This window comes from Physella acuta, unplaced genomic scaffold, assembly GCF_028476545.2.
Source record: "Physella acuta isolate Inbredline_101_S28 unplaced genomic scaffold, ASM2847654v3 ptg002375l, whole genome shotgun sequence".
Classification (NCBI taxonomy): domain Eukaryota; kingdom Metazoa; phylum Mollusca; class Gastropoda; family Physidae; genus Physella; species Physella acuta.
Genome location: NW_026733866.1, coordinates 1 through 26805, shown reverse-complemented (window position 1 = coordinate 26805; position 26805 = coordinate 1). Strand labels below are relative to the sequence as shown.

Genomic DNA, 26805 nt, shown 5'->3' with positions numbered 1-26805 from the left:
TGTTACCGTGTCCGTGTGTTTGTTGACAACCCCAGACCATCACGTGAGCCGTGAGTAGATCTCCTCGCCTGCTACGGTAGCTACACACCTGTAGGTGTCCATTCCATTCGTGTTGACTGCGTTGTACTGATCAAATCGTTGTGTCCACCAGACGACCAAATTTAAAAAAAAAAAAGATTGTTCATCAGTTGTCAAATATTTCAATAACCTTTGACGGTGAGTTTTGTATGTCCATTGTTCATTCTATTTATTGTTGAGCTAGGCAGACTTTTGAAACAGTTGGAATAGAGGCTAGGAGTCTCGAATACAGCAACCAATCAGATTTATACTACTTTATAGATGAGATAACGTTGACGGGGGACCACAACTGATGTGCAGTCTCGAATAAGACATTCACTAAATCTATTTAATGTCCACTAACAATCAGATATTTGTTATTAATCTTCTATCAGTGTCCAATAATGTCACATTGATTCATTGAAAACTTGTGTAAGATATTCGGTACCTAGTAGTAAAACAAACTTTAACTAACCTAAATGTAATTTAAAACCACTTCTAACCCTAACACAATCCCGGGTATGCGTTATGCCGGTGTTAATTACTGGTAAACATTTCTAAAAACAAATATTTGGCCTACTTGCTAATGTTAACGCAAACCCTAGGTCTAACCAAAGTCATGAGGATTGGATATACCGATATGCGATAGACGACTTCTGAAAATAGTGTTAGGTTTTTAGTATTGTAACATCGTCTAGGTTTAGCATTATGGTTAGAAATTACGGTTAGGCGTATGGTAGGACTAGGGTTGCAGTTAGGGACAGGGTTAGCATTGACATTAGCAAGACATGTGTATTTTAGTTAACTACAAGTAACTTTACACCCATTTCTTAAAGATTCTATTACTATGCCACTATTGGATACTGGTACAAGAAATCCACCCCTAGTCTTACCATTCCTGACCTAACACTAAAACAAAGATCAGCGTCGTCGGTCACCCGTGCTACCAATGGTGTCACCCCCCCCCCCACCCAAGACAAATTATTCGTGTATATATTTTGCAACGTTTACCTAGGGACACCCCCCCCTACCTAGCTGATAGTTTTAAACTGCAAAATTAATAGGAACAAATGTTCATCGGTAGTCTGTTGTTAGAACTGGAAGTTGCATTTTCTCTTTAGTTTTTTTTTTTTTGCTGGATTTATTTACCAGTGTCCTATGATAGAATTTTCTTTAAAAAAGGGTTTTAGTTTATGATAAAAACATACATGCCTTGCCAATGCTAACCCCAAGCCTATTTCTACCATACTCCTAACCCTAATTTCTAACCATGAAACTAGTCATAACAATACTACTAAAAACCTAACACCCCTAAATTCGGAAGGGTATTATAGGACATTGGTATCTTCAATTACCCAGGTTTTTTTCCCGCCTGGATGTCGCCCCCTAAATGCCCCCCCCCCTTTTAGTGACGCCGCTGCCTGAGATTAGAACACTTAACACCAGTGGCGTAGCGACCCTTCCCGGCGCCAGGGGACAAACTTTTCGATTTGCACCCCCCCCCCCCCTCGAGATTTCCATTTGCACCCCCCCCCCTCAAACTTTCGATTTGCATCCCCCCTCAAACTTTCGATTTGCATCCCCCCTCAAACTTTCGATTTGCACCCCCCTCAAACTTTCGATTTGCACCCCCCCTCAAACTTTCGATTTCCAACCCCCTCAAACTTTCAATTTCTTTTTCCAACCCATTTTGGCCCCCTTAGGTCGGCGCCCGGGGACATTTGTCCCCCCCCGCCCCCCCCCCCCCCCCCTCGCTACGCTACTGCTTAACACCAAACCCAATTGTCGGAAGGGTCTTGTTGGATATAGACATCTCCCACAGACAATACTTCCTTTCAAATTAATTTATTATCATTTGCATACACGTTATAAGTAGACATCAAAAGCAAGTTGTACTTGCCTCCTTCGTCCCAAAAGTTTGTACTCATTCTTTCAATTCCAGTTTGCAAGCGTAATTTTTTATTGAAATTGTTGCAAAGTCCACGAGTCTACTTCTTTATACTTTACGACATAGCCCCCCCCCCCCCCTTAGAAAATTTTAAGTGCTCCCCCCCCCTACTCCCGAGAAAAAGTCTGGAAAAACACCGGAAAAAGTTCTTGTAGTGTTGGGCTTTCTGCAGTTCTCCCAAGGTGAGTTCCAATACGGAACTTTTAGGCTTGACGGTCTTTAGTTATAATTGTAAAATGTCTATATTGTGTGATTATGTAACGATTTTTTGTTTTTTGAAAATAAAGGTTATAATGTTATAGATTCCAGCCTAAAATTGTTATATATGAATCCTTTAGGAGAGGGTGAAAAATATGAAAAGATAATTAGATGTTTAATTTAAGACTAAGACTGTATGTCTACTAACATTTAGTATCGCAATCTACGACTACTGATGTATTTATTTTTCAACTTGATAATGCTAAAAACCTACCAAACTATTTTGTTTAGAACGTAAGCTCTTTATAATTTTTATAATAGCAAATAATAACTTAAATTTGTATTTATGTGTAAGCGGTCAACCTAAGGTGCAGGAATTTGAAATAAATGTAAAGTTAAACAACGAATTACCTCCCATTTGAAAATACAAATAACAAAATTTTATTCAAGGGAAATAACTTTAACAAGAATTGCTAATTTAATCAAGTGTAACTAAGACATGTTTGAAAAACATAATAAAGCGCTCTACATTTTATTACGTAATAATTATAACAAATCTTTTATATAAGCAATGTAACCTTGTAAAAACAATATATTTTACCTGTTGAATACTTAACAGTAGGTTTTTTTGAAAGTCTAAAACCGGTAGCATTATTACAACATACTTCTATTCAATTTTGATAAACGTTCATTGATCTTCGCTTGGTCTGTTACTAAGAGGCATTCATAATTTTGGACTAAAAATCAATCAAATAAAAAATATATAATTTGAGAAATCAAAGTTTACTGTTATAAATCCCATCTTATATAATATTGTATATTAATATACTTTAAGAGTGGTAATATAAATTCATAAAAAAGAATGCCTACCTTTCTTTGTAGTGTGTTCCGTACTGAATTGAAATCAAACTTACGATAAACTCGACTACTCTTTATACTCTACTACATTTACAACGCATATCAAACTTCGATACCTAAACATAACTAGACTCGATGCTCCAGAACTACATCAACTCGTTTAACTTCACAAAGCTCTACAAACGGTACTCAATCAAAGATTTCACTGGACCTACTACACTTTAACAGTCAATATAATGCGATACCTTAATACCACAAGAATCAATACTCCCGAACTCCAGAACTACGATACTTCATCACTTTAAAAATTCGATACTTTATACCTACTGAACCATATCAGCAACAGCCTCCCGCCGCTACTCCCAAATCTAAACGATTCATCAAAACTTACCAAACAAGTAGGCTATAATACTTTGAAAACCCCGTTATTACAAAACTCTGTACACTAGGACAGATTTTTTAACTCAAAGTCAGAGAAAACGAGACTTACAAAGCCCTATTAAAATTAGATAACTGTTTGAAATTTTCGAAATTTAAATTACGAAGTAATTAAAAAGGCAAAATGACTGGTAAAAAGCGCCCCGACCTTTCCAAATTAGGGAGGTAGGGTTGCATTGACACCATCGCGAATAAATATAGGCCTATATAAACCTAATTTCGGGGTGAAGGTGCAAAATTGATAGTTCGTCCTGGGTGCCGAAATAGATCGCTACTCCTTTATAAAAGTTATTAGGGTAGGCCCTACTTTTTGATAATAGCGATTAAAAATTTTGCGCCCCCCCCCCCCCCGAAGGGATGGCGCCCTAGGCGACCGCCTTGTTAGCCTTATAGGTAGCGCCGGCCCTGCCTAAACCGTATTAGTACTGAGTCGGATTAATACAACTAATTGCATAGTGTTTCTTTCAGGCAGGGGGGGGGGCACTTGATATTTTGTGGGGGTTCAACATTTTCCGGGGGAGGGGCGGACACTAGTAAAAGTATGTTTGCTATACAAATTCCATCTACTTCGGGGGGGGGGGGGGGGGGGGGGGGAAGGGGGAAAGAAACTCTAGTTGCTTATTGTGCTCTGTAGTATTCCCAAAATATTCGTGTTTTAGACTTGTAAAAACCTCGCTCGCAACACTAAGAGGAACACTTTAAAATCAGAATTTCAATATTTGTTTTAATTTCATAGGTAAGATCTAGATTTAGAATCTGGATCTTCACGTTAAAAATTAGCGTGTAATTTTAAAAAGTGAAGTAAAGTTCCCATTTTCAAACCTGGCGGTCTATAGGCAAGTGAAGTAGAGTTCACTTGTTTCTGTGACCTCGGCATATGAAGAGATAGTGTGGTCAGCACTATGCCCAAGCCACTTTTCCTTTCCCAAAAGAGTTAAGTACCCATTAGAGTTGGGTTGACTCAGGGACGGTCTGCTGACTTTAACCCGGATTCGAACTCGAGACTTACGGGTTAGCAGTCCAGCTCGCTTGTGATTTTAGTGCTACAGTATACCCTGAATGCGAATACAACATTTATAGTGTTAAGATTATCGGGATTGCAATGTTAAGTATTAAACTGCTCCATTCGGTCGGTTTACACTAAAGGTCAGAGTTCTTTCAGTTTTTGGTGTTTAGTCTTGTTAAAAAAATCATTGGAGCAGTGTTGCTAATGTCCTAATGCATGCGATTGTAAAGTTGTTTTATTTTATTACAGTTGAAAGATGCCACAAGAACCCAAGGAGAAAATCAGCCAATCGTGGAGAAAAACACAGGCATGTTTTATTTTCGTTCTTGAGTTAATTCTTGCATGCAGCTAACACTAATACTTGTTTTGTAATTTGATCGCAAATTTGTACATGTCATGAATTATTTTGAATTTTTTAAAATAACAATCCATTTGTTTTTCATTTCAGAAGAGAAACAGCCTAGTGAAATCTGTGATTGAGCCAACTGGCCAAAAAGGCAACTCTGTTTCGTCCAGCTTAAAGATGGAAGCGCTGATTTACCCAAAAAATCTGGACAATGTTGTGTCTGACGCCAATGGAAATATTATCACACTACAGGAGTCAGGACCGTCAGACGCCAGTGTCTCAGGAACCAACTCAGACGTGGTCAAAGTGGTGCCGGATAATGGCGTCAGCACAAAGACCGCACCACCCACATCTCGAGGCTACGACAACAATAAAACAGCGCCATCAGCAGTGCAGCAGGCGAGATCAAGAAGTAGGTCGACTCTGAGAAGCAGCGGGTGCGACTCTCGAAATATCCCAGAATCCTCCAGCGGAAAGAAAATCCTGGCCAAAAGAAGCCAGTCTGTTCCGAGAATAGACTTCCGCCATAGAGAACCGCCCGCTGATAAGCGATGGAACTCCTCAAATAGATTCTACAGCCACAATAACATGGAGCAGGTCACCAAGAAACCAACACAGAAATCGTGGTCTCGCAGATTCTCTGGCAGTTTTGACGGGCATCAGATGCCAGCCGTCAATGCCAATCACTGGTCTAGATCTGGTGTGAGAACCACTGCTCCCCAGTCTTTTAACACTGATTGTTTTGCTCATGAAAGATTCAGGCACCGCGTGGATATGGCTTCAAAGCGTTATCAGTTTTATGAACAAAATGCAAACCCTGCTCAAAGAGGCAACCGTAGGTGGTCGACAGCGGGTTATGACGCTCAGCTCACAATGAAGAATACTCGTCAAAATGAAGCATTCGACCAGGGTAGACTGTCACATCCAGCTGACGCGTATCATCGGGCAGCGACTGACAGACTGTCCGGCAGTCACGTGACAGTCAGCCAGCCCCAGCAGTACAGCAACATCAAGACCACGCACAGCGACAACAGCAAGACCACAGCCAGCAAGAAGCGGAGTTCCAGCGACAACAGCGCACCCAGAGTTCTGAGCACCGGTGTTAAACACGTCAGGACACTGGCGAGCACACACCAGCTAAACACCGCAGCACGCCTACACACCTCACTGGAACACGCTGCCTCAGCTGTTGAGAACTCTGTCCCACCGGTGCAGTACCCTGCCCCTAACCAACATCAACCCACTACAGATGTGTTGCAGGAATTCCCAATAGACTTGTCTCGTTCTGCGATGATATCGGAACCAAGTAACACCAAGATGATTCCATCGTTGCCCAGTTCTGCAAACACTTCAGCTTCCCAGAACCCTGACAAAAATAGAACACCTGATGCCAACGTTCCTGGCTGTACCAATGATCTAGACATTAAATTACTAAAACGCCAATCAACAAACGACACAGTAAAGCTCATAACACGTCTGTCATCTGATGCTGGTGGTGTTACGCACCATGACACAAATCTATTTACAAAGAATGACATAAATTGCGCACCGAACCAAGCACCAGACGAACCAGTGCGCACCCGCACCACCGCTAGAACTCTCGACTTCTGCCCTCGTATCGATACCAGCGTCCCGCCGCCATCTCACCCTCAGCGAGCCAATCAAACGACGGTATCCAAACCACGTGTCACAACTCAACCAACCCACATGAACACCATCAGGCAGGATATCCAAGAAGAAATGGCCCGAGCACGGAGCATGTCCATCCCCGTGAACTTTAACCCGAACGCTCAAGACAACGACCAGTCTCGTCTGAACCCGTCGGCTGACGAGTTTTCCCCCACGCTCAAAGACGCCTACGGCAACAGTTACACGGTGTCCAGCAGCAAAGGGGTCTTCTACTTCCGACCCCAGGTTCAACTGGCTTCAAATCCCAACTATGTCGTGGCCACTGAACCTCAATACAGCGCTGCTCAGAGTATAGTGGGCCCTGTTTACAACAGCGGCGTTGTCAACATGCCGTACACCATGGGGGTGATCTCACAACAACCTGTGCCGTCGTATCCAACGAATGACCTGCAGAAACCTGCGTACTACCTGTACGACGAACACGGTCAACTAAGCGCGACTTTAATGACACCTGGACCACAGGTGACCACCCCATCGTACACGCCAATGCTCGCTCCATCGGTGGGCGCCGAGTCTTTAGTCTTCACATTTCCCCAGACCATCACCAGCCAGGATCAGGTGTATCAGTTCCCAGTGCAGCCTGTACTACCGCAGTTCTGTAGCACCAACTCTCAATACACAACACAAACCGGCGTTTCGAGCTTCGCTGGATACGAGCAGTCCTGCTTGACAACGCAAAACTTTTCATATGAGCCACACGTCATTCAGAACTCCGCCCTTTTACATAATACACAGCAGGATCAACATACGCCTATGATACAAATAGCGCATAACCTACCGATGCCTAATGCTAATTACGCCATTTCATTTCCTGATCAAAGCCTGCCGATTCCATTTCCTGAATCTTATCCGAAAAACATAGATACAGAAAATTCGCCAATAAACCAGTGGTCACTGCCAAGCCCACCAACCTCAAGCCCATCTCAAGAAAGCCCACCACAAGCCTCAAACTTCCACTCACGGTCAACACGCCCACAGAGTCAAACTACGCATGCGCAGGTTCCACAAACACCTCCTGGAGCCACTCAGAAAACAAGCGATGACGACAATGACGTGACCAAATCCGTGGCAAAGCGCCTCGTCCAGTTCTTTAAAACCGGAAGCATGGAGAAGCTCCGCAGTAATGGCGCCTCACCCGGCACCCTCCCGGCAGATTTGGACATTGTGGAGACCCTGATCGACCTGATCCGGGTGCTACAGAGCCGGAACCCGGGCCTGACGGACCGTGACCTCGTGGACATTGTGCACGTGCATCTTCAGATGTTTTACATGGGGGCTCAGAGTGGTTCGGAGGAAGAGAAGGGTGGCAGACGGCGATGTAATAAGTAGTGTAGTGTGTAGTACAGTGTCGGTACAGGTGATGTGTATGGGGGAATACAGTACTCACGCTGAGACTTTGATACGTGAGCTGTTCAATGGACAGTTAAATTATACCGGTTTTTATTTTGTGAATATGTACATATATTTTTATATTTGTATTTTAATATGTATTAAATAAATTTAAATAGTTTAAAGGTTTTAAATTTTATTTATTCCAAAAAAATAAACTAGCTATTATATTGACATTTTAAAGGGCATAAATGAATCAGGGTTAAAGTCATTAGAACGTCCCAGAGTCTACCCTTACTCACTGTGGTCAGCGCTAGACTTTCCCTGACTATCCCTTCAAATGCCTAGGTCACAGAATTTCCAGAAACAGGTTAATTCTATTTCACTTGCTCTAATAAATACAGAAGTTCTATTCCTGACCACATAATTATACTTAAAACGTTTCAAATAAACTATGGCCAGATAGTTGCTCCTGGTAGATGTATAAAGTTATGGGAAAGAAGCTTTGTATCATGTCTTCTCAAAATGTCGCCCCAACCTAAACTGGAACGGCCACTACTATACTATAAGTTACGTAAATTAAAAGCTAATCTAAATACAGATCTATATGGGTAAATATTTTCCTTAATCACGCGTTAAGATATATATGGATGACTCTTCTTCGTGCAGTAAAGTGTAAAAATTCTGAATAGTTTCAACTTTATTTTAGGACATTTGACTTCCTGATATTGTTTTACACTTAGACAAAATAAAATGTGTATAGGTCTTCATTTATCAATAAGCCATTAAACTGCACCAGTGGCGTAGCGAGGTCGGGTGTCACCCGGTGCGGCACTTAATGGTGTCACCCCCCAGAGGCGTAGCGACCCTTCCTGGGGACAAACTTTCAAATTTTCGATTTGCACCCTCCTCTCAAACTTTCGATTTGCAACCCCCCCCCCCTCAAGTTTTCGATTTGCACCCCCCCCCCCTCAAACTTTCGATTTGCACCCCCCCCCTCAAGTTTTCGATTTGCACCCCCCCCCCTTTCAAGTTTTTCTCTATATATTTTGCTATTTGTTGCCTTGGTGTCACCCCCCTAAATGGTGTCACCCGGTGCGGTCCACACCCCCCGCCCCCCCCCCCCTCGCTTCGCCCCTGAACTGCACCACAAACGTGATTAAAATGGATAATAAATTGCATGAAGATTAACGTAGGAACTTTTATTTTAAAAAGCTGAGATAGCTGTATACCACATCAGGTTGGCTTTATCTAAAGCTTGTGGGGAGCGGCTTGGCCAATAACTACCAACAGTTTAACTTCTGGTAAGATTTCTGACTACTTCAGCTTGAATTGTACAGACTTCTAAACCTATTCTGTTACCCCTATCTTTGTACTATAAAAGGCTTACATTTGAAAATCCTGAGTTTAACTGATTATCACCTTCCGAGTTTGTTTCATGCAACTCTTTGTGGGGGTACTGCCCCTCCCTGAACAACTTCTACCCCCCCCCCCCATCCCATCCCTCACACGAACGAATTATAATTATATGCAAAATAAAAACTTCAGAGTATCCCCTCGAAACTTTCAAGTGCCCTTCCCCCCCCCCTCCCCCAAGAGATATGTCTGAAAGTCTGATCGCCGGTAAAAACTGTTGCTTGAAGGTTAAAAGGCTATTCGAGGGTTTAACACCTCTCGCGTTTAGCACTCGTGGTCAGTAACCGGCCACTGTCCTAGCGTAAATACGGTTGCTTGAGGGTTAACCTCCTCCCCCCCCCCCCCAACTCACGTTTAGAGGAGGAGATTAGGCCTCATCACGACAGAACCGGAAATACGTCAGTGCAATCAGCGGGAGCCGCCCCATGCCTATAAATAACCCCCGCCCGCTCGGGGTTAAATTGAAAACGTCTCGGCGAAAGTTAATCAAGCGTCGGACGCGTGTCGTCATTGGTGTGTGTGTGTGGGGGGGGGGGGGGGGGAGATGGGAAGGTCAGCGTGCTGGACACCAGCAAGCCAGTGTCATACTGATCTTAGGTTTTACAGTTACGGCTTGTTTGGTGAACAGAGTTTCCACCAGGCATCCCCGAACAAAATGAAATTTATATAATTTATATAGAAAATATAGAAAATACATACTTTTAACAGTGTCCGCTCCCCCCCCCCGAAGAAAGTCTACCGCCCCCCCCCCCCCCTAAAATTTCAAGTGCCCCCCCCCCCCCCCCCCCGGAGAAGAAAGTCTGGAAGAAACACTGTTGGTGAAGTTAGAAAAAAAAAGTGTGATACTTATCTAAAGTATCAGTGGGTAGGTGGGGGATTTGGGGAAAGGGGGGAGGGGGGGGGGTAGAAAGAAAATAATTGTCAGAAAAATCTAAAAATTGTTTAAGTAAAAAAATGTCAGCTGAGGAAAGAGGTATATTGATCCATTTTAAAATAAGGTATTGTAAAAAGTTTAATACGGATTCATATTTCCGGATAAAGTTCCTGTGACTTTAAGATATTTTACAACTACGAAATGCCATATCTATCTTGTTAAGTGGCATTCTTGTCATCCAACTCGCTGAGCTATGACATGACACGTCTATTATTACAAGTTTAAAGAACAAAAAAACAAACTAGATGATATAAAATTAGCGTCATCGATAAAACGACTCACGTTTTTAACACATTTTTACCTCTTACCCAATAGGGCTGGTAAGTAGGTCACCAACAAGTTATATGGCTCATGCATGTTTTATTGAGCCGAAGAATTGGTTGGTGATCTACTTACCAGCCCTATTTCACTCCATGGTTACTCATGGTAATGAAAATCCAGACCCCCCCCCCCCCTCTATACATCTAAAGTGATGTCACACCTACGCTTGCAAAGGGCCCCACGAAGAGTTGCCTGAAAGAAACTTTGCAGGTGGTAAAGAGTTAAAGCTCAGGATATTTCAATGTAGGCTCTTTGTACAATGCAAGCTGAAGTAGTAACATATGAAACTGAAGGTCCGATTCTGTAATCTATTTATTACCATAAGTGAAAGGTTTCCAGTTGTTACAGAGAGTATGTAGATCTATAATGTTATTGTTAATGTTAAAATAAAGGGAGAGAACGTTTAAAGAATTGTCTGAGTCCCTGAGTCCACCCAGCTCCGATGGGTACCCGACTTACGTTTGGGACAGTAAAAGACGGCTGGACATAGTGTTGACTATACCATCCCTTCATATGCCCATGTCAAGAAACATTAACTCTACTTCACCTGGCAAACGGTAGGAACTTTACTACTTTACTAATAATTTCCATAAAATATCCCGGTGACACGACAAGTTTAAATAATATAGAATGTAATGACAGATTTACATGCAAGAAATACATAACGATGATAAATCACAGCGAAAATATGACAACAATTTGACTTAAATAAATATAAAATGACAAGTTAACCATATCAGGTATATTTTATGACAAAATGTAGCATACGTTGAATGAAGATATAATGACACATTTATATTATTTAAACTAAGAAATGTATTTTGCAGAAACAATGCGAAATTTAATAATACTAAGTTTAATAATGCCAGGTTTACCAACAAAAAATGTGACAAGTTTGCACAATGTTTGAGCTCAGTGACACATATCCAGGGGCGTGGGGCAGGGGGGGGGGGGTATAAGCCCCTAACCGGCAGGGGGGTATAAGCCCCTAACCGACAGGGGGGTATAAGCCCCTAACCGGCAGGGGGGTATAAGCCCCTAACCGGCAGGGGGGGTATAAGCCCCTAACCGGCAGGGGGGTATAAGCCCCTAACCACACCCCATGAAAATTATGCATAATGAAAAATGTCAAGTTTACTCCAAGTGAAATATTTGCGGTACACATCAATAACCACAAAACGACAAGTTTACACTTTAAAAATGTCAAGTTTACTCCAGATGAGGAGTGTAAAAAAGTTCAATAACCAAAGATTTATACGTTTGAAAAAAATTCAAGTTTACTCCAGGTGAAGAGTTTGTGGTACACATCAATAATCCCAAAACGACAAGTTTAGTTTTTAAAAATGTCCAAGTTTATTCCATGTGTGGTTTCTGTGGTACACATCAATAACCACAAAACGACAAGTTTACACTTTAACACATCAATAACCACAAAACGACAAGCTTACATTTTTAAAAAAAATGTCAAGTTTACTCCATGTGTGCCTTTTTGGTACATACTTGAACCCAGCAACATGACCACGCCAAATGTCAAGTTTACTCCATTACTCCATGTGTGCCTTTTGTAGTACATACTTGAGCCCCAGCAAAATGTCAAGTTTACTCCATGTGTGGTTTCTGTGGTACCCATCAATAACCAACAAATGTCAAGTTTACTCTATGTGTGGTTTCTGTGGTACCCATCAATAACCAACAAATGTCAAGTTTACTCTATGTGTGGTTTCTGTGGTACCCATCAATAACCAACAAATGTCAAGTTTACTCTATGTGTGGTTTCTGTGGTAACCATCAATAACCAACAAATGTCAAGTTTACTCTATGTGTGGTTTCTGTGGTACCCATCAATAACCAACAAATGTCAAGTTTACTCTATGTGTGGTTTCTGTGGTACCCATCAATAACCAAAAAATGTCAAGTTTACTCCATGTGTGGTTTCTGTGGTACATACTTAAGCCCCAGCAACATGACCACCAAAATGTCAAGTTTACTCCATTACTCCATGTGTGGTTTCTGTGGTACATACTTTAGCCCCAACAACATGACCACCAAAATGTCAAGTTTACTCCATTACTCCATGTGTGGTTTTTGTGGTACATACTTGAGTCCCAGCAACATGACCACCAAGAAGACGACCATCGTCCCGCCCAGGCCGAGCGCACAGTGCCACAGACTCTGGCCGCCGAACGAGAACGTTCGCAGGGCCTGGGCCCCCGTCTGGACGCAGCGGGGCGTGACGGCCGTGTTGCACTCGAACTCGAGGTCCTCGATCTCGATGAGACAGAGGGCCTGGAAACCCCAGCGGAGGTAGGAGATGTCAGGGATCCACCTGCTCTCTGTAAGGGGGGGGGGGGGGTGTTAGTATTATTTTCACATCATACATATTTTAATAGAAAACTTTTTTTTTTTTGGAAAAAAAAAACTTATTTAAAAAAGAGTACCTATATTTACTTTTCAACTTTTTATTGTGAGTCAACTTATTTTTTCTAGGTCTTTTAACTTTAAATTTTTTTGAGGGGGGGGGGGGGGGGGACGCTGGTAAAAATATCTGAAAGAAACACTGAATAAGAGGCAAAAGTATTTCCGCCTTATGAAGGTGTTAAACGTCAAGATTGGTTAAAATCTCGATTTGGATTTTTTTTTTCACAATTAAAATACTTCCTCTATACTCTGTATACGAGAAAGTAAAAATGTGAAATAGAAAGTAAAGTTGTGAAAAAGAAAGTAAAAATTTGTAAAATAGAAAGTAAAAATTTTAAATAGAAAGTAAAAATTTGTAAAATAGAAAGTAAAAATGTGTAAAATAGAAAGTAAAAAATTGTGAAATAGAAAGTAAAAATGTTTAAAATAGAAAGTAACAATGTGAAATAAAAAGTAAAAAAGAAAGTAATAAACCGGGAGTGATCTCCCCTAAACTTTCTCGAATATTCTTATATAAAACAACAGGGGATGGGAACTCGGGACATAGTTATGATTTTTAATCCATTTTAAATACATAAACTTTTTAAAATAAAATAGAATCTCATAGAAAAAAGTATTGCGCACCAAGCGAACGCCGAATAAAGATGTTCATAATGGTGCGCAATATTATTAGTACTTTATAAATTTAGATGCGTTTTTGAGAAATCGGAAATAGCGTAAATTAGTACTTCCCGTCAACGGAAATTACTCAAAATTTAACAGAAGGTAGAGAATTAGATCTTTTACTTACATGTGAAATTTCATTTATCTATCTGAAATAGTACTCAAGTTATAGGCTTTTGAAAAATTCAAAGTAGAAAAAGTACCACTTCCGGTTGTCGGAAATCGCTCAAAAGTTGATACGGATCTACTATTTTGATATAATACTTATATATGAAATTTCATCAACCTAGCTGTAACGGTACTCAAGTTATCGTGTTTACACACAGACAGACACACAGACACACACACACACACACACACACACAGACATACGGACAAGATTGCAAAATTATGTTTTTCCGTATCAGTGAGGTGTAAAACGTCGAGATTTGTAAAAATCTCGATTTTTTTTTTTGCACGATTACAATACTTTCTCTATACTACGTATATACGAGAAAGTAAAAATGTGAAATAGAAAATAAAACTGTGAAATAGAAAGTATAAGTATGAAATTTGAAACTTGGACCAGCGTTACCTGAGATAATGTTGTTAAGGTTAATGAGAAACCCAGCACTCATTATAAACAGGGAGAAGATGGTCTGGCAGAAGAAACTCGCGATCTGATAGGTCGGCAAGATGGCGGCTGACATCATCGCTAGGCAACGCGATGTAAACACAGACACGCCCACAAAGAGAGCAAACTGAAACAGCAGAGGTAGGGGGTGGAATAATCAGGGTATATATTAATTTACGTTAATCATTTTATGGTTTGATGGTAGCGCTGACGACTGCTAACCCGAAAGTCTCGAGTTCGAATTCCGTGAGTCCACCCAGCTTTGTTGAGTACCTGACTCACGATAGGGAAAATCGGGTGGGCGTAGTGCTGACCACATTATCCGCCTGAATGCCGAATTCATTGAAACAGTTGAACTCTACTTCATCTCACCCATGTGTCTTTGGTTGGAACCTCGAGATCGTAACGTTATTGAGTCTAAGGAAGTATTGCGTTTTCCACTGAATTCCGTGTATCTTGGAAAATTTTTAACTTAAAGAGTTAAGTTTGTGGGAGTTCAAGTGCAAATTATAACAAAATAATTATCATTAAAAAAGTTTTTAAAAACCCACGTTTTTAATGCGCACGCAGTTTGCGATCGCTTAGTAGAGTGATCGCTTGCATTATTGTGATGTATAGCATTTATTTTCTACTTTTAGTTCAATCAGAAAACGTGGGTTTTTAAAAACTTTTTAATGATAATTATTTTCTACTTTTTAGTCTTTGTCTGTTTTTTTGCATTCACATCTTGCTATCGATTTTATCTTCTCGCATTCACTTTTTTTTTGGGTAAACGAAGACAACTCGTAAAAAACACGTGCCTTTTCCAATCGACGTTTCTTCTGTGTTGCCGTTTCTTTAACCATTTTGCCCTCGCGTGCAAACCATTTGACCATCAACATTCTACTTCCTTTGTATACAAACACCGCGTGACCACTACTCAGCCAATCGCGTGCTCGCTCCTTCAGTAAGCGAGAAGAGGGAAAGTACCGAACCTTGTTTTATCAAATTACAATTACTAGGTTATGTCCCTTTTTTTGTACAAATCAATAGGGGTCTAAAATGATAAATACAATTTTTCCATGGATCAATTTAGTAATAATAATAATTGAATATTATATTGTCATCGGAAACAAAGCTTCCCTGAAAATTTCAGCGCGCTAGCTAACTGGGAAGTGCCCGAAATTTCGATCGCAAGATTTGATTGGAAAAACAAACAAACAAATAAACAGACGCGAAAGCAAGTTAAAGAAAACGTGGGAAAAAAAGCAAAGTATATAACCTCAGAATATGTTATTATAAGTATGTTCACCTTGAAACCTTCAAAGTATGTTATTTAAAGTATGTTTATCATGAAACCTTCAGACTATGTTATTTAAAGTATGTTTACCATGAAACAGTTGTAAGGGCCGATGGGCAGGCCGGACATCCCGTAAAGGGGGATAATGTAGCAGATGACGTAGATCAGATGAAAGGGGACATCACTCAGCACCTGGTTATCGAAATAGAATTTACATACAATTATTGGACGGGGGTGGGGGGGGGGGGGGCATGGGGGCTAAATTAAATAAAGCAGACATTATGGTGGAGTAGTCGAATGGTAGAGCATACGACTGCCAACCCGTAAGTCTCGAGTTCGAATCCGGGTTCAAGTATGTAGAACGTGCCTGGGTCCACCCAGCTCTGGGAAGCGTAAATGCGGCTGGGCATAGTGCTGACCACACTATCCCTTTGTTTGCCGAGGTCACGGAAACAGGCTAACTCTACTTCACTTGCCCTATGGACCGTCAAGTTCGAAAAGGAACTTTGGTTGAGTAGACATGTCTTGAAATAAAAAACGTTATAAAAAGTGTAGCACAGACTATGCTGGATTACCCCGTATGTAAATATGTACGCTATAGAAAATACACACAACACGAACCTTAACCACAAACCCAAACAAAATTATAAACAGAAACATATCCCAATACCAATCACTGTTACTTTTTCTATTATTATCCCTACCCATACCACTATAATTATCCCTATTCTCATCACTATGATTATTCGTATCCCTTCTGTTGTTCATTTCCCATATCCCTATCCTTATCCTTATGCCTATAGATGTAAGTCTTCCGTCATTTGCATCAAACTGTAAACAATATGACAAGACCGCAGTGACAGCAAACTGTATGCTGTATGCTGTATAAGTTGTGGCAATCTTACCTTAGCGAAGTAGTATGCTGCAGGGTGGTAAAGTTTGTCTTGAAGTTCAAAGTAAAGAAATTTTCTTTCTTCGTGACCTGGTAAAAAAATTAAATCTACTTTTACCAAATAAATAAATAAATGAAAATAATACAATGCACATAATTCCAAAACCTGACCTTATGAATATTAATCGGGATTTTTCAATAACTGATTGCCTTTTAATTTTACGTGGCTTTTTTGCGTACAGTGTTTTTCTCAGACATTTTTTCTCCAGGGGGAAGGGGGGGGGGCACTGGGTAAAGGGAATTCGAATTCAGTTTATCGCGGAGCTAAGGGTACGCGTAGAGTTAAAGTTAGGTTCGGTGATGTACATACAGTAAAAGGAGATCGATATTACAAACTGAAGATAGATGTATCATGTAGATATATTATGTAGATATATCATGTAGATATATCATGCATATCTATCATGTAAATATAATATGTAGATATATCATGTAGATATATCATGTAGATATATCATGCATATCTATCATGTAAATATATTATGTAGATATATCATGTAGATATATCATGCATATCTAGCATGTAAATATATTATGTAGATATAACATGTAGATCTATGATAAAAGATCCTTCAAGTATATCTATCAGGTAGATGTATAATGTAGATCTGCAATAAAGATCCATCATGTGAATCTATCATGCAGATCTACATGTATGAGAATGAAAATACGGTTTTGAGATCCATACGACTGTTAACTTTCTGTATACAACAACTTTACAAAACATTCGTCCCGCGAAAAGAAACAACCCCCACCGTAATAGGTTATTGTCGTATTTTTAAAAAAACCTGGATCTGAAATGTTTGCGACATTTACAATAATGGATTCGCCAGTTGTCATTGTCTTCCAAATGTCGCCAATCGACGGCCGAGCAGAGGCGTAATTTCTAGACAGAATTTGATGGAAATTATTTTACTTTTTTTTATATTTATAACATCCTAACATAGAGAGCGAGAAATGCCCGTGGTCGATCTGAATAGCTTTCAGAGCTCATGATTTGAGCTAGTTGTAACGGTGATGGAGAAGGGCATGTAACTCGTTGTGCACTTATATTCCAAGGGCGATAACCATCAAGAATTAATATTCTAATTTTAAGGACACATTCGAAATAACCACAATGTGTGGGCTACCATTAAAGTAGCAACTAGTAGCAAGAAAACGTGGGCACCGATAAAAAATATAGTAGATGCGGGTACCCATCAAGGTATAAAGTAGATGTGGGTACCCTTCAAGAAAGTAGATGTGGGTACCCATCAAGGTATAAAGTAGATGTGGGTACCCTTCAAGATATAAAGTAGATGTGGGTACCCTTCAAGAAAGTAGATGTGGGTACCCATCAAGATATAAAGTAGATGTGGGTACCCTTCAAGATATAAAGTAGATGTGGGTACCCTTCAAGATATAAAGTAGATGTGGGTACCCTTCAAGATATAAAGTAGATGTGGGTACCCTTCAAGATATAAAGTAGATGTGGGTACCCTTCAAGATATAAAGTAGATGTGGGTACCCTTCAAGATATAAAGTAGATGTGGGTACCCTTCAAGATATAAAGTAGATGTGGGTACCCTTCAAGATATAAAGTAGATGTGGGTACCCTTCAAGATATAAAGTAGATGTGGGTACCTTTCAAGATATAAAGTAGATGTGGGTACCCTTCAAGATATAAAGTAGATGTGGGTACCTTTCAAGATATAAAGTAGATGTGGGTACCCTTCAAGATATAAAGTAGATGTGGGTACCCTTCAATATATAAAGTAGATGTGATACCTATCAAAGAAGCAACGATTTGTGGGCACATATACAAGAATTGCGTTATGTGAATCTGCCCTTTGAATAACGTCATTCACTTCATTTTGTACCCTATTTATTTTACAATGTGTAGAGAATAATGCCCCGTGTCTTTTACCCTCTGAACTAAATTGTGCCCTCTGACCATATATGGATACATGAGGGGTCATCCATAAATGACGTCAAGCTTTTTGTGGCGTTGTTTACCCCCTCCCCTCCGTCACACATCGTCACAACTGTCAACACAGAGTATTTTAATCAATTCCTATTACAATTTATTAAAACAGTTTTCTAAAACGCGAAATAACGCCTAAAATTCGTTTTCTAACATTGCTTTTTTATAATGCTGAAGTTTGACGTCACACCATCTGAACTCCGCCACCCCCCCCCCCCCCCTCGCCTTCCCATCATCACACATCGTCACACAATTACGGACCCCCTCCCCCCTACTAGTGTGACGTCATTTATGTACAACCCCTGACCCCGGAAATATACTCACACGCCCCAATCAGACCCAGGATGACCATATATGGGTACATGACGCTCATCATGAACATGACCCCGGAAATATACTCACAGAATGACCATATATGGGTACATGACATAAACATGTCCCCTGTAATATACTCACATGCCCCAATCAGCCCCAGGATGACCATATATGGGCACATGACATAAACATGACCCCTGACCTCTATACTCACACGCCCCAATCAGCCCCAGTATGACCATATACGGGTACATGACGCTCATCATGAACATGACACCGAACCAGTCCCGGATCGAAACCTGGTTGAGCTTGAGGTCGATGTAGACCATCCCCAGCAGTAGGGACATCAGCAGCGCCTGCACCACGTGCGTCAGGAGGGTGGGGTAGTCGTCGACCGTCACCCGCATGCAGCGTCTGAGAGGGGAGATAGAGGAGTCATTGACGTTATAAGTCTACGGTGGGTGGGGGGAGATAGGAGTCATTGACGATATAAGTCTACGGTGGGGGGGGGGAGATAGGAGTCATTGACGTTATAAGTCTACGGTGGGGGGGAGATAGGAGTCATTGACGTTATAAGTCTACGGTGGGGGGGAGATAGGAGTCATTGACGTTATAAGTCTACGGTGGGGGGGAGATAGGAGTCATTGACGTTATAAGTCTACGGTGGGGGGGGGGGGGGAGATAGGAGTCATTGACGCATTATAGGTCTATGGGGGGCATTACAGGTCTTCGAGGAGGGGGGCATTGATGCATCATAGGTCAACTGAGGGGGGTGAGATATTGGTGTCATTGACGCATTACGGGTGTATGGAGAGTGGAGGTTGGGGAGACATTAGTTTCATTGAGGCATCATAGGTCTAAGGGTGGTGGGAGAGGGAGAGAAATGGATGTCATTGACCCATTGTATGTCTACAGAGGGAGAGGGTATAAAGGTGATCAACAGAGAGTGGGGTAGATGCTGCATGCGCCCATCGGAAAGGAGTGAGATAATTGTGGTCATAGGCTTATCATAAGTCTCTAGGGGTGGGGGGGGGGGGGTTGAATTGACAAACAGACTGACTATCATACTAACCATGGAATTGACCAACCAACTGAACATCATACCAACCATGGAACTTACCAACCAACTGACTAACCAACTGACCAACCAACTGACCAACCAATTCACCAACCAAATGACAAACCAACTGACCAACCAACCAAGCAACTGACCAACCAACTGACCAACTAACCAACAAACTGACCAACCAACCAACCAACTGACCAACCAACTGACCAACTCACCAGCCAACTGACCAACCATGGAACTGACCAACTAAATGACCAACCAACTGACCAGCCAACCAACCAACCAACCAACCAACCAACCAACCGACCGACCAACCAACCAACCAACCAACCGACCAACCAACTGACCAACTGACCAACCAGCCAACCAACCAACCAACCAACCAACCAACCAACCAACCAACCAACCAACCAACCAACCAACCAACAAACCAACCAACCAACCAACCAACCAACCAACCAACCAACGGACCAACCGACCAACCAACCGACCAACCAACCAACTCACCAACCAACCAACCAACTCACCAACCAACCAACCAACCAACCAACCAACCGACCAACCAACCGACCAACCAACCAACCAATCAGTGGCATAGCCAGGATCGTCTCAAGGGGGAGGGGTTTTAATTTTTACCCGGGGACAAACTTTCGATTTGCACCCCCACCCCTCAAACTTTCGATTTGCACCCCCCCCCTCAAACAATTCGGTTTGCACCCCCCCCCCTAAAACTTTCGATTTGCACCCCCCCCTTATACTTTTTATATATACCGAAGGGTCTATGGGGTTATGACCCCCCTAACCCCCCCCCCCTGCCTACGCCACTGCAACCAACCAACCAACACGTACTTAAAGAGCACCATGAACTGTTGTCCCATGCCTGGACTAGACCGCTGCCTCTCGTAAGCGTCAATCAGGTTCTGTAGCGTGTCGTCAGCCGTTACCCTCTTGTTGTAGGAGGCGATCTTCAACGTCTCGGGCATATGCTGTATCAATTTTAAGACAATCAATAAATTAATTAGTTAATGAGGTCGTCGTGGTCGGGTCCCGAGTTCGAACCCTCCAGTAGATGAGGCAATCGATTCCTAGTTAATGGAGGTCGGCGTGGTCGGGTCGGTTAACTCATATTTGCTGAACCGAAATGTCCCGAGTTCGAACCCCCAAGTAGATGAGGCAATCAATTCCTAGTTAATGGAGGTCGGCGTGGTCGGGTCGGTTATGCTCAAGATGCTGAAACGGAAAGTCCCGAGTTCGAATCCCATGGTAGATGAGGCAATCAATTCGTAATTTAATGGAGGTCGGCGTGGTCGGGTCGGTTAGCTCACGGTTGCTGAACCGAAATGTCCCGAGTTCGAACCCTCGGGTTGCTGGGAACAGCAACTCATCAAAGAGAGACAACCCATAAAAATAAAAACTAATAAGAAAAGCAGGCTGAAATCGTAGTCAAAGGCCTATATATGACGCAAAACAAGTTGACACGTAAGACCTAATTGTGTTGGAGGGAATGCCTTCCAACACTAGCCTTAAGAACAAAGAAGTATATATAGAAGAAAAACTAATTTGCACAGACCAAAATTGCAGAAAATCCACTGTAAAAAAAAGTTTTGTTTTGAAGTTCACAGCTTTATAAAATTACTAGCCGTCCCGGCCAGGCCCTGCTCTGGCTTCTGTGAAAAACCTTTCTGTTAAAGACCATTACCTGTGTGTTTAGTAATCATCATAAACCCGGCATTGCCCACCCAAACCACAACCAACCAAAACAACAAAACGCACACATAACGCTAACACAATTACAAATACAAACGAAAACAAAAACCTAACAACAAACCCAACACCAATCACAAACACCTATACAAACACAAAGAAAAAAACAAACAAAAAAGCAAACGAAAACAAAAACCTGACAACAAACTCAACCACAACCACAAACATCAATACGAACACAAAGAAAAAAAACAAACGAAAAAGCAAACGAAAACAAACCAAATTCAAACGCAAAACCAACCACAAACGCAAACCCAAAGAAAAAAACACAAACGAAAAAGCAAACGAAACCAAATCCAAACGCAAAACCAACCACAAACACAAATACAAACACAAACCCAAAGAAAAAAACACAAACGAAAACGAAAAAAGAAAGAACAAAAACGAACCAAATCAAAATGCAACCACTAACGCAAACCCAACCTAAACACAAAGAAAACACTAACGCGAACATAAACGCAAAGTGCTCACAGTCTAGCCCGGGGCAGAATCGCCTGTTTCAGCTTAATAATCGACTATAGTACCCCAACTTATTCATAGTCTTTTGCACTCACTTAAACGAACGTAGGTGCCAAACCAAACCAAATGAACAATTATAATACTCCAAGCTTATCCGTAAAATACCTACAACATTTGCACTTGATCAATCCCCGCTAATTATGTAATTATTTTTTTCCCAACACCAAAACAAAGTAATAAAAAGTAAATTCTGTTCCACTAATGCAATGTTTTATAATGGGAAGTAATTGTGTTTTCCTAATTTATCAAAGGGAAGTAAGTGCCAAATGACTAAATATAAATAATTTTCAGACATAATTAGAATTTTTGTTATTTTTTTAAAATTGTCTTTAATGAACATGCCGACAATTATTACTATCAGTTTGAAAAATGAAAATTATTTCCCAACATTTTCAATAGTAATTTTTTAACTCATAAATTTAGACTGTGAGCACGATAATAGTCTAACACTTAAATCCATAGAAGTATGTCAACGACAAACAAACTTATTTTTACATACAGAATTGAGCTTTATATATTAGATGGCGTTTGTGCCTTAGATATGGCACAGAAATATCTGTGATAATGGAACCAAAGGAAGACCACTCACGACAAAATGACCCCTTTCAACGATGTACACCCCCCCCCCCTCCCACCCATTACAAAAGCTGAAAGTAAAGTACCTTTTCGAACCTTACTGACCATGGGGCAGGTGTTGTAGAGTTAACCTGTTTCAGTGGCTTCGGCATATGAAGAGATAGTGCGGTCAGCACTAATATGTGCGGTCAGCACTATGCCCAGCCGTCTTTACTTTCCCTAACGTGAGTCCATTAGAGCTGGGTGGACTTGAAACCGAATTCGAGCTCTAGACTTTTGTAGTTGTATGCCCTACCATTCAGCAAAGCCCTCCCATATTACTATCGACAAACGTCTCACCGAAAATCTCTACGTAAAACAGGAAAAAGGCAGGCCAAGAAAACATGTTGATGCGACCTTACAACAACATTTGTCACAAAGCTTGAGGTCGTGTTTCAAGTGTCAGTTAGAAGAATGGAACTACTTTTTTTTACAAGTAGAGAAAATATAACATGCAGTATTTAAAACATTATGGCTCACAATGTTTGAATAGCGCTTATTGAGAATTAGATGGAATTTTCCACCCTCACCCCTATCTCCCCTCCGACCCCCCCCCCCTCCCCCACCCGTCCGTCCGTCCGTCTTACCTTAATCTGATCCGGACCGATAATCTCCTGTCGGCTGCTGCCTTCAACCTCCCCAGCCCCCTCTCTGCTTTGGAAAGCCTCCCACAGTTGCTCAACTGTCCTTGACCCCTGCTCCTCCTGCTCCCTCGACGTGCTGTCCACCGTGGCCAGGTCAACTGAAGGGCAAACCGGGTCAGAGGTCATGTGAGGTACAAAGGTCAAAAGCCGAATAAAAACACATCAGGTCAAAAGTCATGTGACGATTATAGTTCAATGCCAGGCCGGATGAAAACAGATCACGTTAGAGGTCATGCGACGTTGAGAAATGAAATAAGCCAGGTCAAAGGTCAGTGATGATTAAAGGTCATGGCCGAATTAACACAGGCCGGGTCAGAGGTCATGTAACGATTCAAGGTGATAACGATTCAAGGTGAATGTCAACTGAAAGCAAGCCAGATCCAAGGTCAAAGTTCAGGCGATGATAGCACAGCTAGCTCAGAAGCACCACAACACAGACGTATTGTTTTCTACGTTAAAGGTAAACTCCGCCATTGTTGATTCCAAGCCCGGTCTAGAAAAGGAAGAAGAATAGGGCAAATGGCTATCAACCCGCTCCCCCTACAATACCCAACCTAACACGTTAAGTCCGCAGACGGAACCCACGGGGGCTAAAGGAAAAACAAAGATGGGCCCAGACATATCTAAAGACGGAGAATGTAGATATCTAAAAGATGGTCTTAAATTTTAAAAGTTAGGCGTGTGGCTATTGAAGGGGTAAGGTTGTTAGCGTTACGGTGAACAAGTCGGAATAAAGAAAGGCACCAGACATCTAAAATGCAGAGTTTCTTTCTGGCACCCCTACGAGGGGAAGGGACTGACCACCCCCTGAAAACGTCCACCCCTGCCATCCCCCTCCCGCAGACGTAATGTATATAGAAAATATAAAATTTAACCAGAGTCCGCTCTCTCCCACTGACATTTTATGTGTGTCTCCCCCCCCCCCCCCCGAAAGCTTCTAGAGTCGTCGACCGAGGTCTCCCCCCCCCCCTCAACCCCACCGTATAAAAATGTCTGAATAAAACACTGATCTGAAAGCTATTTAGAGAAACCGGTGAAGTGAACTTGCCGAGCGATGTAATTACTTTTAGCAGAAAAAAACGTCAATTAAGGTGGTGGGGGGGGGGGGGGGGTGGCGGAAGGCGAGGGTAGAATAGCTCTAGTGTGCTACGAATCGTAAATCTGTTTCGTCGATGTTAAACCACTATGTATACATAAAAAGGGTTAGCTTTATTTAGGCCCGCAATTACAACAAACAACTATTTGACGTGAAACATGAGAACCGCGAGTTAGTGTACGAAGAAATTTAATCCTCCGGATTGAACTTGGAAAGTACAGCTGCATCAAAACAGTATATTTTTGTTTCCCAAAGAATATATCACTTTCTTACTGGGTGGGCGGGAGGGTGGTGGGGGGACGACTTATTAATTTGTTCCCACCTATCACGTTTTGGCTGAGAGGAGACATCGAATTTTAAAATTTCCGAACCTAATTGAAAATATATAACTTTACCAGTGTCGTTGTCGTCCCACCCCAAAATTGAAGCCCCTACCCCCACCCGCGTTGAAAAATGTTTGAAAGAAACACTGTTTCTAGGGTCTCTGCTTACGCACGAAAAGAGCTCACGAAATAAACCCAACACAAAAACACCAACAGCTAGGAATGGACCACTTCCATTACAGTTCTTTACGTTTGTTAAAGACTGGTACCTTTAATGTCTTGCCACAAGCCACAGTGAACTGATGAACCACCACTGAACTACACTGGCCCACCACTGACTTTAAACGACCCACCACCACCACCACCACCACTACCACGACCATAACCACTACTACCACCACCACCACCTCCCACCACCAACACTATTACCACCCACCACCATCACCACTACCACACTGCCAACCACCAATACCACCAAACACAACTACAACCACCTACCACCACCACCACCACCACCCATTACTACCACCCACTTCTAATACCACTGCCACCACCACCTACCACCACCACCACCAACCACGACTACCACCCAAAATTACCACTCACTTCTACTACCATCACCACTACCACTACCTACTACTACCACCACCACCATCATCACCACTACCTCTACCACCCATCACCACCATCACCACTACCTCTACCACCCATCACCACCATCACCACTACCTCTACCACCCATCACCACCATCACCACTACCTCTACCACCCATCACCACCATCACCACTACCTCTACCACCCATCACCACGACACACTACTACATCCATCACCACAACCACAACCACTATCACCACCACCATCATCAACCACCACCACCCACACAGCCGCAGAACTCACTGTAAAAATCGCAGGGGTTGGTCAGGTCAGGACAGGGGAACCCCAAGCCGGTGAAGTAGCTGACCATGTCCCGGGCGCCACCGTTGTAGACCACGTGACCTTTGGACAGTATCATCACGTCGTCAACGGTGTTGAAGATGTCGAACCTGCAAACAACAGAGATGACGTCATGAACCGGCAACAGACTGAAGATAACGTGACTGATTTAGAGAGAAATAAGTCGTCTTTTATTCCCCACTCCCCCCTCCTCCTATAGTAAAGAGATATATCAATGAACTTCGGAATCCTACAAAGAGGTTATAGAAGTAGAAGAGAGAAATATAGAAGTTGGGGTCTTCTTCAGTTAGACCAGTGGTTCTTAACCTGGGTTCGATCGAACCCCAGGGGTTCGGTGAGTCAGTCTCAGGGGTTCGTCTGAGGTCAAGACACACACACGACTTATATAATTCACGATCTGATTTTGTCAGTGCGGACGATAGAAGTATAAGAAGGGTGGGGTTCGGTACCTTCTAAAAAGATTAAGAACAACGGAGTTGGGCTTTTGTGGGGTGAGGGAACCAACCCGGATACACTAACTGACCCATCAGTAGGAACATGACATTGTCCAATGAATCCTTCTGAAGGGAACTGACCTGAGCTAAGGGAACCGACCTGAGCTAAGAGAACTAACCTAAATTAAGGGAACCGACCTGAGCTAAGAGAACTAACCTAAATTAAGGGAACCCATCTGAGCTAAGGGAACTAACCTAAATTAAGGGAACTGACCTGAGCTAAGGGAACTGATCTAAACAAAGGGAACTGACCTGAGCTAAGGGAACTTATCTAAACAAAGGGGACTGACCTGACCTAAGGGGACTGACCTGACCTAAGGGAACTGACCTGACCTACGGGAACTGACCTGACCTAAGGGAACTGACCTGGGCTGGTGGATGGACATGACCACCGTCCTCTGCTTGCTGGCTAGACGTGACAAGGTTTTGACCAAACTGTTGGCCGTGAAGGAGTCCAGGCCGGAAGTTGGCTCGTCCAGGAACAAAATACCTGGCCAGGTGTACACACACGTTAACAAACAAACAAACACACAAACAGCTGCATACTATGTTCATAAAATAAAATATTTCAGGAGAAATATT

The 26805-nt window shown here is 42.1% G+C and overlaps 2 protein-coding genes across 2 annotated transcripts; one reads left to right on the top strand and one right to left on the bottom strand.

Moving 5' to 3' along the window:
* Nucleotides 1-86: 86 nt before the first annotated feature.
* LOC131933132 (uncharacterized) lies at nucleotides 87-7989 on the top strand. The gene is made up of 3 exons (XM_059289934.1): nucleotides 87-216; nucleotides 4755-4812; nucleotides 4954-7989. The coding sequence occupies exons 2-3, from the start codon at nucleotides 4762-4764 to the stop codon at nucleotides 7867-7869; spliced, it is 2967 nt and encodes a 988-aa protein (XP_059145917.1). The 5' UTR covers nucleotides 87-216; nucleotides 4755-4761; the 3' UTR covers nucleotides 7870-7989.
* A 3212-nt stretch (nucleotides 7990-11201) lies between these two features.
* Nucleotides 11202-26713, bottom strand: LOC131933134 (ATP-binding cassette sub-family G member 8-like; the record flags this gene model as incomplete). The annotated part of the gene is made up of 9 exons (XM_059289937.1): nucleotides 11202-12873; nucleotides 14196-14361; nucleotides 15604-15705; nucleotides 16419-16495; nucleotides 18958-19157; nucleotides 20662-20798; nucleotides 23298-23452; nucleotides 25673-25818; nucleotides 26590-26713. Coding segments are annotated over 9 exons (1373 nt in total), but the record flags the coding sequence as incomplete, so codon positions are not given.
* Nucleotides 26714-26805: the final 92 nt, after the last annotated feature.